Here is a 12355-nt window from a genome sequence, read left to right on the forward strand (position 1 = left end):
TTGGGGATTCGGCGGCGGCGGCGGCGGCGGCGGCGGCCCGGGCGCGCGCTTCCTAGTGACGCAGGCGGCGGAGCCGCGCACGCACGGGCAGGGGCGGGCCCGGGGACTTGTTTGGCGCTCGGCGGGGAGGCGGGCGGCGCCGAGAAATAAGGCCCGGAGGGCCCCGGCGCGCTTGCGCGGGGCGGGGGCGGGGCCCGCCAGGACCATGCGACACGCCTGCTGGGTGCGGCACCCTGCGTGGGTCGTCCCAGGGGAACGTGAGCCGGGGAAGGATGCGTTGGGAGACTTGTTTAAGGGTGGGGGAAAATGCGTGAACAGGTGACGGACCGTGGATGCAGGTCGCCTGTCATCTGGAGGTGCGAAGAGCGCGCCCCCCCAGAGCCCGCACAGCCTGCGCCGAGAGAGCGGCCGCCTCCGGGTGCTTCCGATCTGTTAGTTCGAGTCCTGCTGTTGTCACGTTTCATTTCCTATGGGACGCTCTCCTTTCTGAATCTGCACAGGGCCACGCAGTTCTTGGGAGTGGTTGACCCGGCCGCGCAGTCCAGTGCTGCAGCCACAGGCCACATGTGGTCATTTAAGTTAAAGGTCCGTTTCTCAGTTATCACTGAGCTATAAAAAACACCCAGAGAGAGAGTTGAGGACGCTCTGAGAATTGCTCTCTTTTTTTAATAACGGGTAAAGGACTGGAATATAAAGCCCTCGGATTTTCCAGAATGTAAGAAGATAAGCATCACTCGGCTTTGATGAGTGCCTTTCTCGGGAGCCAGGTACAGCCACTCCTTGCTGTTTGACTGAAAAGTGCAGTGGGAGGCCCTGGGTGGTGGTTAGAGCGACTCAGCTGCCCTGCCCAGAGCCGTCTGGTTTGAGGCATCCTGCTCTTGGCCTGGGGCCTCCTGGAGGGAGCTCTGCAGCGGTGTGGTGTCAGGCATTTGCCTTAATCTCCCTGTGTTCCGTCTCGCCCCCTGCAAGGGACAGTCAGAGTGGGATGCAGAGGGTGGCTGAGGCTGTCCATTCTCTGAACAGGGTGGGCACCCTTGAGCTCTCCTGATGTGCCCACTGTCATCGCTCTCACTGTTCACAGCTGCCAGAAAACTTATGCGCCCACTGAAAGGCTGCCGGACCCCACTCCGGGCACAGAGAAGGCAGGAGACAGATGTCTTGTTTAGGACGGAGCCTGGAACGCTTGCCATACTTCAGCAGGAAGACCTCTGAAGCCGCTTCCCAGAATGTGAAGTTTTCAAGCAAACTTCATTTCAGTGATGTTATCATTGGGAGAGTTGCACTTTTATTCTGTTTTCAGTAATGCAGACTGTACTCACGCCAGTGATGGAAAAAGGCTTTCTTTTTAAAGATTAGACTGTTGAGCCTATGTCAATACCGCTATTTTATTATCTGGTAAATATGAGACCAGGTGTACATGGTCTGTGTTTGTCATTTATCTGAATTTCCCTCTCCTCATATTCTGGAAATAAACGCCAATAAAGTCAAAGGGAGAAGGCCGAGTAGGAGACAGGAACCAGACCTGCGTGGCGGGGGGCAGAGAGCACGCAGGTGGCAGCGAGCCTGCACCAGGGGCCCACTGCTGTCTGGTCAGAGTGAGCTGTGGCCACAAGCTCCGGAGTCTGAGGGCACCCCAGACTCCCCAATCTCCTTGCCCAACCTCGCCTGTTTCTGCCATGGGACGTCAGACTTGGCATTTGAACCTTTGCTGACCTCTTCTGTCTCTGAAAGAGTGAGGTCACAGCAGTGGTCTCTGCTTGGCTGGCAGGATGGGTTGTTCGTACAGGGGGTGGAGGTGGAGATGACCTGTGCACCTGGGACTCCCAAGGAGAGGGAGCTTTTGCTCTTGGCTTGTTAGAGAGAAGGGGAAAACATGCTCCTCCGAGCCACTGACTTCAGACCCCTGCCAACAGCCTGGACCCCCAAGAGGCTGTGAGGCCATGACGTCCTCACCAGGCCTGAGGATGCTGCAGGGGCGCCCCACCCTGCCCTCTGCTTGGGCTCTGCTTCCCACAGCGACTGACCAAACAGGAAGCAGGACCGAGGCAGGCCCCAGCCCACCCCGTGATGACCCTTCCCCTCCCTCTACGGCTCCTCAGGCCCCATGCTCCTGGAGCCCCTGTCCAGGGGAGGCGGCACATGCTCTGGATTTTACAGAACCACATGTGGGTGAAAGATGGGCTCAAGCACAAGACAGACCCGTGGACTAATATAAGAGTGTGAAAAGTTCACTGGTATGGTTTTAGATTCACATTGCAGCTGACTCTTAAGAAACTACCCCTCATCAAGCTTTGGTTTAGGATTGAAGAACAAGCTATTAAAATACGCTTTCCTTTTCCAGACACATGTCTGTGTGAGGCGACATTTTTTTCATATACTTCACCCATTCTCGTTAGTTTTTTTTTTTTTAGGAAAATATCATTGTTTTTCTGTTTTTTAAAGATTTTATTTTTCCTTTTTCTCCCCAAAGCCCCTTGGTACATAGCTGTGGATTTTTAGTTGTGGGTCCTTCTGATTATGCTATGTGGGACACTGCCTCAGCATGGCCTGATGAGCAGTGCCATGTCCGCACCCAGGATTCGAACTGGCAAAACCCTGGGCCACCGAAGCAGAGCATGCAAACTTAACCACTGGGCCACGGGGCTGGCCCCTGAGTGTATCATTTTTAAATGAATTACTTTTTTCTTTTTTTTTCTTTTTTTTTTTGCTGAGGAAGATTAGCCCTGAGCTATCATCTGTGCCAATCTTCCTCCACTTTATATGTAGGTCACCACCTCAGCATGGCTGAGGAGTGGAGTAGGTCTATGCCTGGGATCTGAATCTGTAACCCCGGGCTGCCAAAGTGGAGCACGCCAAACCTAACCCAATGCCACAGGGCCAGTCCCTAAATTACTATTTTTCAAATTTAAAGTTTAAATTAATTTTTAATTTTTTTTCTTTAAGATTGGCACCTGAGCTAACAACTGTTGCCAATCTTCTTTTTCCTTTTTTCTTTTTTTTTTCTTTCTGCTTTTTCTCCCCAAATCCCCCCAGTACATAGTTGTATATTTTAGTTGTGGGTTCTTTCAGTTGTGGCATGAGGGACACCGCCTCACTGTGGCCTAATGAGTGGTGCCATGTCGACGCCCAGGATCTGAACCAGTGAAACCCTGGGCCGCTGCAGTGGAGCGCACGAACTTAACCACCAGGCCATGGGGCCAGCCCCATAATTTTTAATTTCTAATGTAACTGTCAATCCATATAACTCACAGAAACAAAGCTCTTTGTGGGTTCTCCATAAATTTTTAAGATTGTAAGAGGTCCCTGAATCCAAAAAGTTGGAGTTTTCTCAAAAGTCCTAGTACATCCACAAAATAGATGGTTATGCAACCACTGAAGTGACGTTTATGAAGCCATAGGAAAAGTGCTAACATCACTGTGTGTGGTTCTCAGAGGTCTGCACGCTGGCTTCTTCACCACCACTGAGGGGGCAAACCCTCTTGAGGAGAAGGAGGTCTGAGATTGGTGGATGGAATTTCCGGCTTTATACTTTGCAGGGATGTGATGAACACGTATTATGTTTGTAACCACAAAAAAATGTAAATGTAATAAAATAATGTCTGCCCTGTTCTCCTCATAGTGGACGTTGTGAAGATTAAAAACATTTCAAAGTTGTATTGACGAGCATGCAGTTTCTCCTAGGGCCAGGCTGGCTCCTCAAATCCATCACCGTTCTCTGGAGCATGACACACGTGTGTAATAAACACTCGCTAAACTCGTGTTGAATACACAGATAAACGCATGAGTGCTTTAAAGTTACAAATTCAAGATCTACAACTGCTGCTTTTGGTTGAATTGTGTCCTCCAAAGCTATGTTGAAGTCCCAACTCCCAGGACCTCAGAATGCGACTTTATTTGGAAATAGAGTTGTTGCAGATGTAATTAGTTAAAATGAGGCCATATCAGATTAGGGTGGCCCTCAATCCAATGACTGGTGTCCCAGAGACAGACACACAGAGGGAGTTGGCCATGTGACTACGGAGCCAGAGATTGGCGTGATGCCTCTATAAGCCAAGGGACGCCAAGCATTGCCAGTGTCCAGCGGAACACCAGCACCAGCTCCCAGTCCCAGGGAGGACCTCTGCCGTGTGGAGGGGAGCAAAGCCCATCACGCACTGGCCGCCAGGGGTAGAGGTCCAAACACAGCAGAGCTGCCAAGCGAAGCGCAAGCACTGAGACAACAAGCTTCCCTCCTCAGAGAAGGGACAAGTAGGTCAGCCTCAGCAGTGGGCGTCGGTCCCCATGCAGGGTTGGGGAGGGCCTCCCCCTGGCATTTGGCCTGCAAACATCTTTCCTGTGTGCAGTAGAAGGACCTGGAGCGCCCCGTGGAGTCTGAAATGCTGAAAGCCGGGGGCCTGCTTGCGCAGAACACAAGCGCGTTCATTGAGTACCAACGGGGAAGGCTACCCCACACAGGCGGTAAGCCCCGCACAGGCTGTGTGGGCTCCTTGTCTGTTAAAAAGAAGTCTTCCAGGCCCAAAGCCGTTCTTAAGTGGCCCCGTGGGGTCAGAAGGCTGAAGCTAGGGGAGGCAAGGACCATCCCCTTACAGGATTCAGAGGGAACATGGCCTTGATTTCAGAGTCAGCTCTCCAGGCTATGAGAGAATATGTTTCTGTTGTTTCAAGCGCCCTTCTCACATGCTGTTCTTCTCACAGTAGGCCTAGAAAGCGAGGGTAACAGCTGCATAGCAAAATTACTTCTCTTCAGCAGAGAGAGAAATGGCTGTGGTTTGTACCCACTTTTTTCTGCTCTCACTTCTTGCAGCCACACCTGAGATCACCTGGCGAGGAAACGCGTGAGAGAGCTGGGGGAGGCCCCACTGAGGACAGGCGTCTGTTGGTGCCACCACCCACCTGCTTTGCAGGACAGCCTGTTTAGGTGCAGGCCCACCAAGGCCCCCAGGCGCTGAGTGAGCACCAGTCGTGTCTGGATACATGTGGCCACTCAAGAGCCTCTGGGGCGGTTTTAAAACACGTCCACACATTCTGTGACATTCCTCCTCTCCAAAGGTGGATCCTCACCCCCTCTCCAGTGTGGGCTATTCTCAGGACTCACTTCTGACAAGTAGAATGTGGGTGACTTCCCAGATTAGTTCACCCAGTTTCCTCTTTCCTCTCTGGACGGTCACCCAGGGGGGCCAGCGCCATGTTGTGAGGACCCTCAAGCAACCCTGGGGAGGGTCCACATGGTGAGGAGCTGAGGCCTCCTGCCAACGGCCTTGTGAGCGAGCCATCTTGCAAGTGGATCCTCCAGCCCCAGTCCAGCCTTCAGATGACCGGAGCCACAGCTGAGGTCCCACCTGAAATCTCACGAGAGACCCCGAGCCAGAACCAGCCAGTCCCAGCATCCCTGACCTACAGAAACTGTGAGGTAGTGTCTGTTGTTTTAAGCCCCTGCTTGGGGTGATTTGTGCCACGCAGTAGATAACTAATGCAACTCTGACTGGCTTCCCAGAAGGAGCCCCACACCCCACCTGGCTTTGCTTTGTTACAAATCAGGCTCTGAAGGATTCCCCATCCTCGCCCAATGTCAGAGCCTCCATGTGGTGACTGGCACAAATGCCACCTGCCCCTCAGTGCTGTATTAGGGCCCCTAAGATCAGCCTGGTCCTCTGGGAAAGCCAGGGCTGTGTGCTTGTATGTGGTGTGCATGCGTCCTGGACTCATAAAACCGTTTTCAACATATCTCCCTTCTCTCCTTGCTTCGCTTTGCACTCCTGCAGATTTCTGACGTCTCCATCTCTTTGGCAGTTGTGTGTCCAGGACTCTGACTTTCCCGCCTCTCCCTGGCCAGGGGAGGGAGGGGAGATGGTGAGAGCTGCTTGGAGCCCAGGCAAGTAGCCAGGACTGCCCCAGGGGAGGGCGGTGAGCGCAGGGGAGGTGAATGGGTCTCTCAGGTCCTGGGAGCAGGCACCTCTCCAAGGCCTGGACCTGAGGCCCATGTGTGGGCCTGAGCATGGACAATGTGGGCATCTACCAAACATGCCTCCTCCCCAGCTGAGGGGCCCTGCTGGGCACCCAGGGGCTGCCTGGTCCCGTGGGACAGGCTTGTCCACCAACCTGAGTCAGGACGCCTGCTTCCTTCCACTCCGGGTGCCTGTCTTGGGGCCTGATCTGTGTCTGCAAACAATCAGCTGCCTGATGGGGTCCACAGAGCCATTGGGCACACCCCTGGGAGGCTAGGCCCCCCCCCCCCCACCACATCCGAGCAAGACCCCAGCCCTGAGGCTGTGGTGAGCAGGGCAAGCCTCAGACCTCAGACACCATCTTTCCTCCAAGCTGCAGCCTGCGGCCTGGACGGAGCCCAGCCAGCAGGAAGGCTTGGCCCAGGCACAGCCGTGGGCCCACCTCCTCCCTCCTGCCCCACTGCCTCCTGGGTCTCTAGAGAGGAAAGTGGGCTTGTGTGTCATTTACACGCTCATTTCTCAAAATCGCCATGGTCATTAGCACTGTCCATAATTGTGGTGATAAACACGCCGCAGTGCAGTTACAGGTGGCACTCACACACACACAGGCAGGGGCCTCGAAGCCGGTTCCCTCCCCACAGGTGCAGGACACACATGGGGACAGTTCAGCCGTTTCTTAAACACAGTTTTTATCTTTAATCATTCAGTTGATTTAAGTTTTCACTTTCACTACGTGGATGAGATGGGTGCATGTTACACTAGGCTTCCGCTACGAGAGAGCTGCCACCACTAGGGAAGTCCAGCCCTCAGTTCCCTTTCCGCTTCCCTTTCTGAGTCCCACAAAGCCACAGTGGGCACCACTGGGTTCCAGTCCTCACTTGTCGCTCCCTTGGAGGCTGGCTTGGTGGGGACAGGGAGAGGGGTCATGGGTCCCTACTTCCCCTTAGCCCACCACAGAGGATCAGTATCCACCATGCTCTCTGCCTTGGCCCGGGGAGACCACCAGCAGTACCCCACCCGCCATGGGTTTCTGTAGGATGGAAGCCCGGGATACTGGGGGCTGCAACCACCTGGTTTCTGAGGCACTGGCTCTGGGTCCTGTGAGAACTTGTACTCTATCCCCTCACACTTTCCACCAAGAAGACGGTCAGCAGGGACCCGTGGGGTGGGGCTGCCATGGAGAAGGGGAGGATGCTGCAGTGGCACAAAGACCAGATACCAGCCACATCCAGGCAGGTGTTATTCCTCAAAGGCTGGTGCTAGGAGATCTGGAGATCCAAGCTGAGGGAGGGAAAGGAACAAAACCCAGGAGGGTCCTGGCAGGAGGGGCCTAGAGCCAGGCCTCCAACCAGCAGGCTGGCCAGAGGGGCTACAGGCCAGGAATGCCAAGGATGGACCAGGTGGGGAGGTGGCTTAGGAACCCTGTCCCCTGCCCCCCCACCATCTGAATCTGCAGGCAGCTGGTCCCCTGCCCCTCCTGCTGTCTGCTCAGGGTTTCCTGAGGGGCACTTGCGGCTGCCACTCACTCACACCTGGCCACACCTGTCTGGAGGTGAGCCTGAAAGCCCCATGGCCAGGAGCATTGTGGGAGCATCTTTCTACCAGAGCAGAGGGCACAGGAAGGACAGGGTCTTCCAAGGATGTGGCAGGGGGTGCAGGGATGGCGGACAGTGGGAAGTGGGTTTTCCCCACACAGTTGCTGGGCCAGAGGCTCCTGGGAGGAGGGCACTTCTGAGTGTGAGGGGCTAGCAGAGGATGTCACACTGCCCACAACCCTCTAGACCATGGCAGCCTACTCATGGGTCCCTGGTGGAGTGGGCAGAGAATGCCCATTCCCCTGAAGACTCGAGCCAGGCCACACCCCACTTAACCCCAACTCCAGCCATGGACAATGACTGCAGGGTGCTCACTGCAGGCCAGGTGGTCTCAGAGGACCCCTGTGCAACCACATTAAAGGATGCTGCAGCCCCACCCACCAATTCTAAAAAGCTCCACTGCACACACAACTCCCAGGGCTGCCCACAATGACATGGTGACTTGGCCCCATGCTGCCCAGAGGTCCTTCTCCATCCAACACTTTCTTCTTCTGCCCACTCCTGTGTGCACAGCCCTCTTCCACAGGAGAACACGCAGGCAGTGTTACCTCAGAGGACAACCCAGCATAAGGACCCACATGCTCCTACCACCGTCACTGGATTTATTGAGGTCATCACCACATTCGCTAACAGGGCTGCCAAGAGGGGACTCCGCCACTGCCTGATCTGGTGCTGAACTGAGGGACCATGTGCCATGCCCTGCTGGCTCCTCCAGAGAGAGTCTGTGGTCACCGAATGGGCACAAGGACTGGACAACTCAGAGTGCGGAAAGAGAAGCATGAACTGGAGTGCAGGGGGAAAGGGAGGGAGCAGGAACAAAAGTCGCGTCTAGACAAAGTTGAACAAAACAAAACCAAAACCCGAATGTCTTCTTGTCTCATCTCAGGATCCAGGTGCTTGTGTCCAAAGCCCTTAGCCGGACATCTCCTCTCGCTGCTCCTTGTTCCTGCGCACCTCGGCGGCGTGCAGCTCCTGCGAGGACAGCCGGCGGTGGGCGGTGCCCAGCCCGCCCCTACTCCCCGGGTTCCCGGGGTCTGGGGGCCCTGGTATCCTTTCCTCCCTGGACTGGGACGGCCCCAGGAGCAGGAGATGCCACCAGTGAGGACACCTTAGGGACCAAGACTCAGGAGCAACAGTGAGCAGAGGAGGCCCGTGTCACCACGTGACACCATGTGGCCTGAGGGTGCGGGCTGGCCCTCAGTGCGCCTAGGGTTGTACCCAAACCAGAGCGTCGTGACTCAGGGAACTTACCACGTGTGCAGGCTCTCGCCCCGCCCCCACTAACCGGGTCCCACTCTGGGCGGAAGCAGAGGCCACTCCCAGGGGCTCGCCTCGCCCTGGGCTGGTGCCAAGCAGGACAGGGAGTCATGGAGGACCGGGCTGCGGGAGTGCTGGTGAGGCCGTGCGCAAGAACCAGCCACAGGAAGGGGCTCCCACAGGAGGGACTTCCCTGGCCCCTAACCTAAAGCAGCTCCTCTCCTCTTCTAGCTCATACCTGGGATGCGCTTCCTTCAGAGCACTTCACAAGTAATGACTATGACTTATCACTGCGATTATTGACTGTGTCCCACAAGGACCGGATGTGGGCCTTCGTTCTTGCACTGCTGGAGGCGCCCGAAAGACTGTGCGAGCCCCTCCTGACGCCCCCACCGCAGCGCCGGGGCCCCTGGCCCCGCCCCGCTCAGGCCCCGCCCCCCGAGCACCGCACCGCCCAGGCCCCAGCACCGCCCCTCCCCGGGCTCCGCCCCGGCCCCGCCCAGGGCCCCGCCCCGCCCCCGCGCACCTTCTCCCGCAGCCGCTCGCGCAGCGCCGCCAGGTGTGCCTCGCGGATCTCCTTGCTGAGTTCCATCTTGTAATTGAGCTTCTCCTCCGCCAGGCGGCTGAAGTTGTTGTTCTCCTCCAGCGCCTTGTGCAGCACCTCGCGCTCGTGCTCGCGCCGCTCCGCCAGCTGCTTCAGCACCTGCGCCTCCTGCGTCTGCGCAGGCGGCGGGCGGGTGAGCGCGGGGGCGACGGCTGGGGCCGGCCCAGCCCGCTCCCTGCAAGATTTGCCCGGGACTCCTCGGGCGTTAGCACTGCAAGTTCCGCTGGCCCGAAGACCCCCAGCCCCAGGCAAACGGGAAGCAGCTCGCCCTTTCGTTCGTCCTTGGCCCGCAGGCTGCCCCCTCCTCAATGGGCTGAGAGGGCCCACGCGGCAAGGCTGGGTCGCCCCGCTCGGCTGCCGCCCCCAAACCGCTCCAGAGTGGTGAGCTCAGGGAATGTTGGAGGCGCAGGGGAAATTCTAATCTGTGGCCTGTCCCTGAGGCCTCCCCGCCTCTTCCCGCGGAGCACAAAGCAGGTGCTTGATATACTCCAGGTTTAGAGCTCCCTAAGGTGCTGGAGGGCGGCGGAAAGGTCCCCAGGGCCGCTGGGGAAGGGACGAGTTGGAGCCACCCAGTGGTAAGTAGCCGCCCTCAGCCTCCTTTAGAGGCTGCTGGTCCCACTCATGTGCCAGTCACTACTAGTTAACCCTGTGAAGCCTGGGTCCCCAGATCTCAGCGGGATCTGCTCTAAGGGGGATGAACCACTGCCCCTGCCTAATAGGCTTGGGCATCAGGACTTCACTCCTGAGAGCATGTCCTTTTCTGTGTGTGTTTCAGTCTCAGTGGGGATGGTGTGAAGAGAAGGGGTGGAAGGGGGTTGGGGACCACACCCACTTCTCCTAAGGTCCCCCTGAGCTCCCAGCAGGTCCTCACTCAGCCCCCAGCACGTGGGAGACCCTTCCTTCTCACTTCTCTGCCCAGAAGAAGGATGCCAGCCCAGCTTCATGTCCCAGGGCCCCCCTCCTGGAGCCACCTGACGCCCTGCAGGCCACGGCCAAGGGTACCCCCCTCCCACAGTGTCTCGGTCCTGTCTCCTTTCAGCTGGCTGCCACTGGGGATCCTTCCACCTCCCTGTCCTGTTCTGATCTCTCAGGAGGAACCATGAGACCCTCTCCACCCCAGGCCGATGACCAAGCAAGGGCTTGGAGCACCCTGCACCTTGGGGGCCCTGTTCATGGTCAGCGAGGCCTGACTACCTTCATTAGGACCCTGAGCAGGGGGCAGGCTCCTTACCTTTCTCCGCTCCTCAGCTGCCTCCAGCCGCTTCTGCAGCTCCTCCAGAGAGGTGTCCTTCCTCTTGGGGGGAGAGGAGAGCACAGGGCTTTCCGGGGATAGGTCAGAAGGGGACTTGAGGATGACCTCGAAGCTCTGGCCAGAGGCCCTCTTGTCCAGCTGCTTCACCTCCATGTCTGCAGGGCAAGACCAGATGTAGCCTTAAGGAAGAGGCATGTTCCCAGCACACATACAAACCAAGGGCTGAGGGTGTGTGTGTGGCTGCTCATTTGGGCTTCCCAGGCCTGAGCCTCCAGAGGCCCCCCTCTCCAGAAGCCAGCCAAGCTGGGTGGTCCAGAGAGGCCATGGGAGTGGGGAGCAAGGTAAGGTGAGGGCAGGCACTGGCTGGGCAGGAGTGGGCAGCAGCCCGGGGCACACTCACCCCCATACTGGTAGATGGTGTTGGGGTGCGGCTGTGAGTAGAAGCAGGAGCAGATGAGCGACAGCACTGACAGCTCCTTCATCTTCTCCTTGTAGGCTGTGGGTGTGAGGCCAGCGTGAGCATGTATGACTGCCACCTCCTGACCCCACCTCCCTGGCTGTTCGGGCAGCATGCCTCTGGCCCACCTTTCCTCCCAATGGCTGCCTCCAACATGTCTCTCTGGAGCCTGTTTATCTCACTCCCTTCTGTGTTCCCACATCTCTGACCCTCTACACCTCTTCTGTCCCCCTCCTCCCTCTCAGACGTTGACTCTGCCTTTCCCTGGGCACACCTCCTGGTGGGTCTTCCTACATTGTTGTCTCTGCTCCTGTCTCTTAGTCCCTGTCTCTTTCTCCTTCCATTTCTCTCTTGGCATGTCTGTCTCTCTCACTCTCCTAAATTGCTGGCTGGACTTATGTCTCTGTATTTTGTTCCTTTTGTGTGTCTCTCCCTGCCTCTTTCTATGCCTCTCCTCATCCTTCTGTCTTTCTGGCTCTCTGTCACTGTCTCCGCCTGTATCTTTCTATGTCTCTGTGATTCTTTGTCACTGTATATCTTCCCGACTCTCACCTCCCTCTGCCTGTCCAAGAACTTCTCCTTCCCTCCTCCCTCCCCTTTCTCTTACAGGGACACTGGCCTGCTTGAGTAGACAAAATAAACTTACACTCACGACTGGGCTTGCACAGACGTGGAGCTGCTGTGGGCAGCACTTTCTTGGCTTGTACACTTGCATGAAGCCTCAGACCCTCCTGTCTTCACACACACACCCACACCGTTTAACCTGATAGTAGTGTCACCACCCCGATAAAGCCAAGCCCTCACGAGACGCATACTCACTGCCCATCTAGGGCCAAAGGGAAGGGAGCTGTTCATTCAGCACCACAGCCTGCCCATAGCCTTGCAGAGGGAGTGCCCACAGCCAGCGTCCCCAGTGCCCAACCAGAAAAGAAGGTAAGCCTGGCTGCTGAGGCCCTGAGCCCTGTCAGGGGAAAGGAAGATGCCTGCTTTCACATTGGAAATAACTGAGCTATCTGTGGTCTATCTGTGGTGAGCCAAGCCCCAAAGGAGACCAGTTGGTTCAGTGTCTCACTAGTTCTCAAAAATCCTGCAAGCCCAAATCTGTCACCCCTGCTCAACCGGGATGACACTGGGCCCAGTGGCTTGGGAGACTTGCCCAAAGCTCCTTGAGCACAATCCCAGGTGGTCTTTTATTCCACCACTCCAGCAGGTCCCAGAGACTAGGAGGTCCGGAGACCCATGCAG

The 12355-nt window shown here is 56.8% G+C and overlaps 1 protein-coding gene and 1 long non-coding RNA gene across 2 annotated transcripts; one reads left to right on the forward strand and one right to left on the reverse strand.

Annotated features, from left to right (window-relative positions):
• The first annotated feature begins 81 nt into the window (after nucleotides 1-81).
• On the forward strand, nucleotides 82-1412 carry LOC124248843 (uncharacterized). Its single transcript, XR_006891156.1, has 2 exons — nucleotides 82-767; nucleotides 1082-1412. It is a non-coding gene; the product is annotated as an uncharacterized LOC124248843 (long non-coding RNA).
• A 6740-nt stretch (nucleotides 1413-8152) lies between these two features.
• Nucleotides 8153-11225, reverse strand: STMN3 (stathmin 3). Its single transcript, XM_046679739.1, has 4 exons — nucleotides 11054-11225; nucleotides 10633-10808; nucleotides 9324-9515; nucleotides 8153-8512 (listed from the first exon to the last, which is right to left on the reverse strand). Exons 1-4 carry the CDS (start codon nucleotides 11223-11225, stop codon nucleotides 8453-8455), a joined length of 600 nt encoding a protein of 199 aa, XP_046535695.1. The 3' UTR covers nucleotides 8153-8452.
• Between the last annotated feature and the right edge of the window lie 1130 nt (nucleotides 11226-12355).

The sequence above is a fragment of the Equus quagga genome, chromosome 12 (genome assembly GCF_021613505.1).
Source record: "Equus quagga isolate Etosha38 chromosome 12, UCLA_HA_Equagga_1.0, whole genome shotgun sequence".
Taxonomy (NCBI): Eukaryota; Metazoa; Chordata; class Mammalia; order Perissodactyla; family Equidae; genus Equus; species Equus quagga.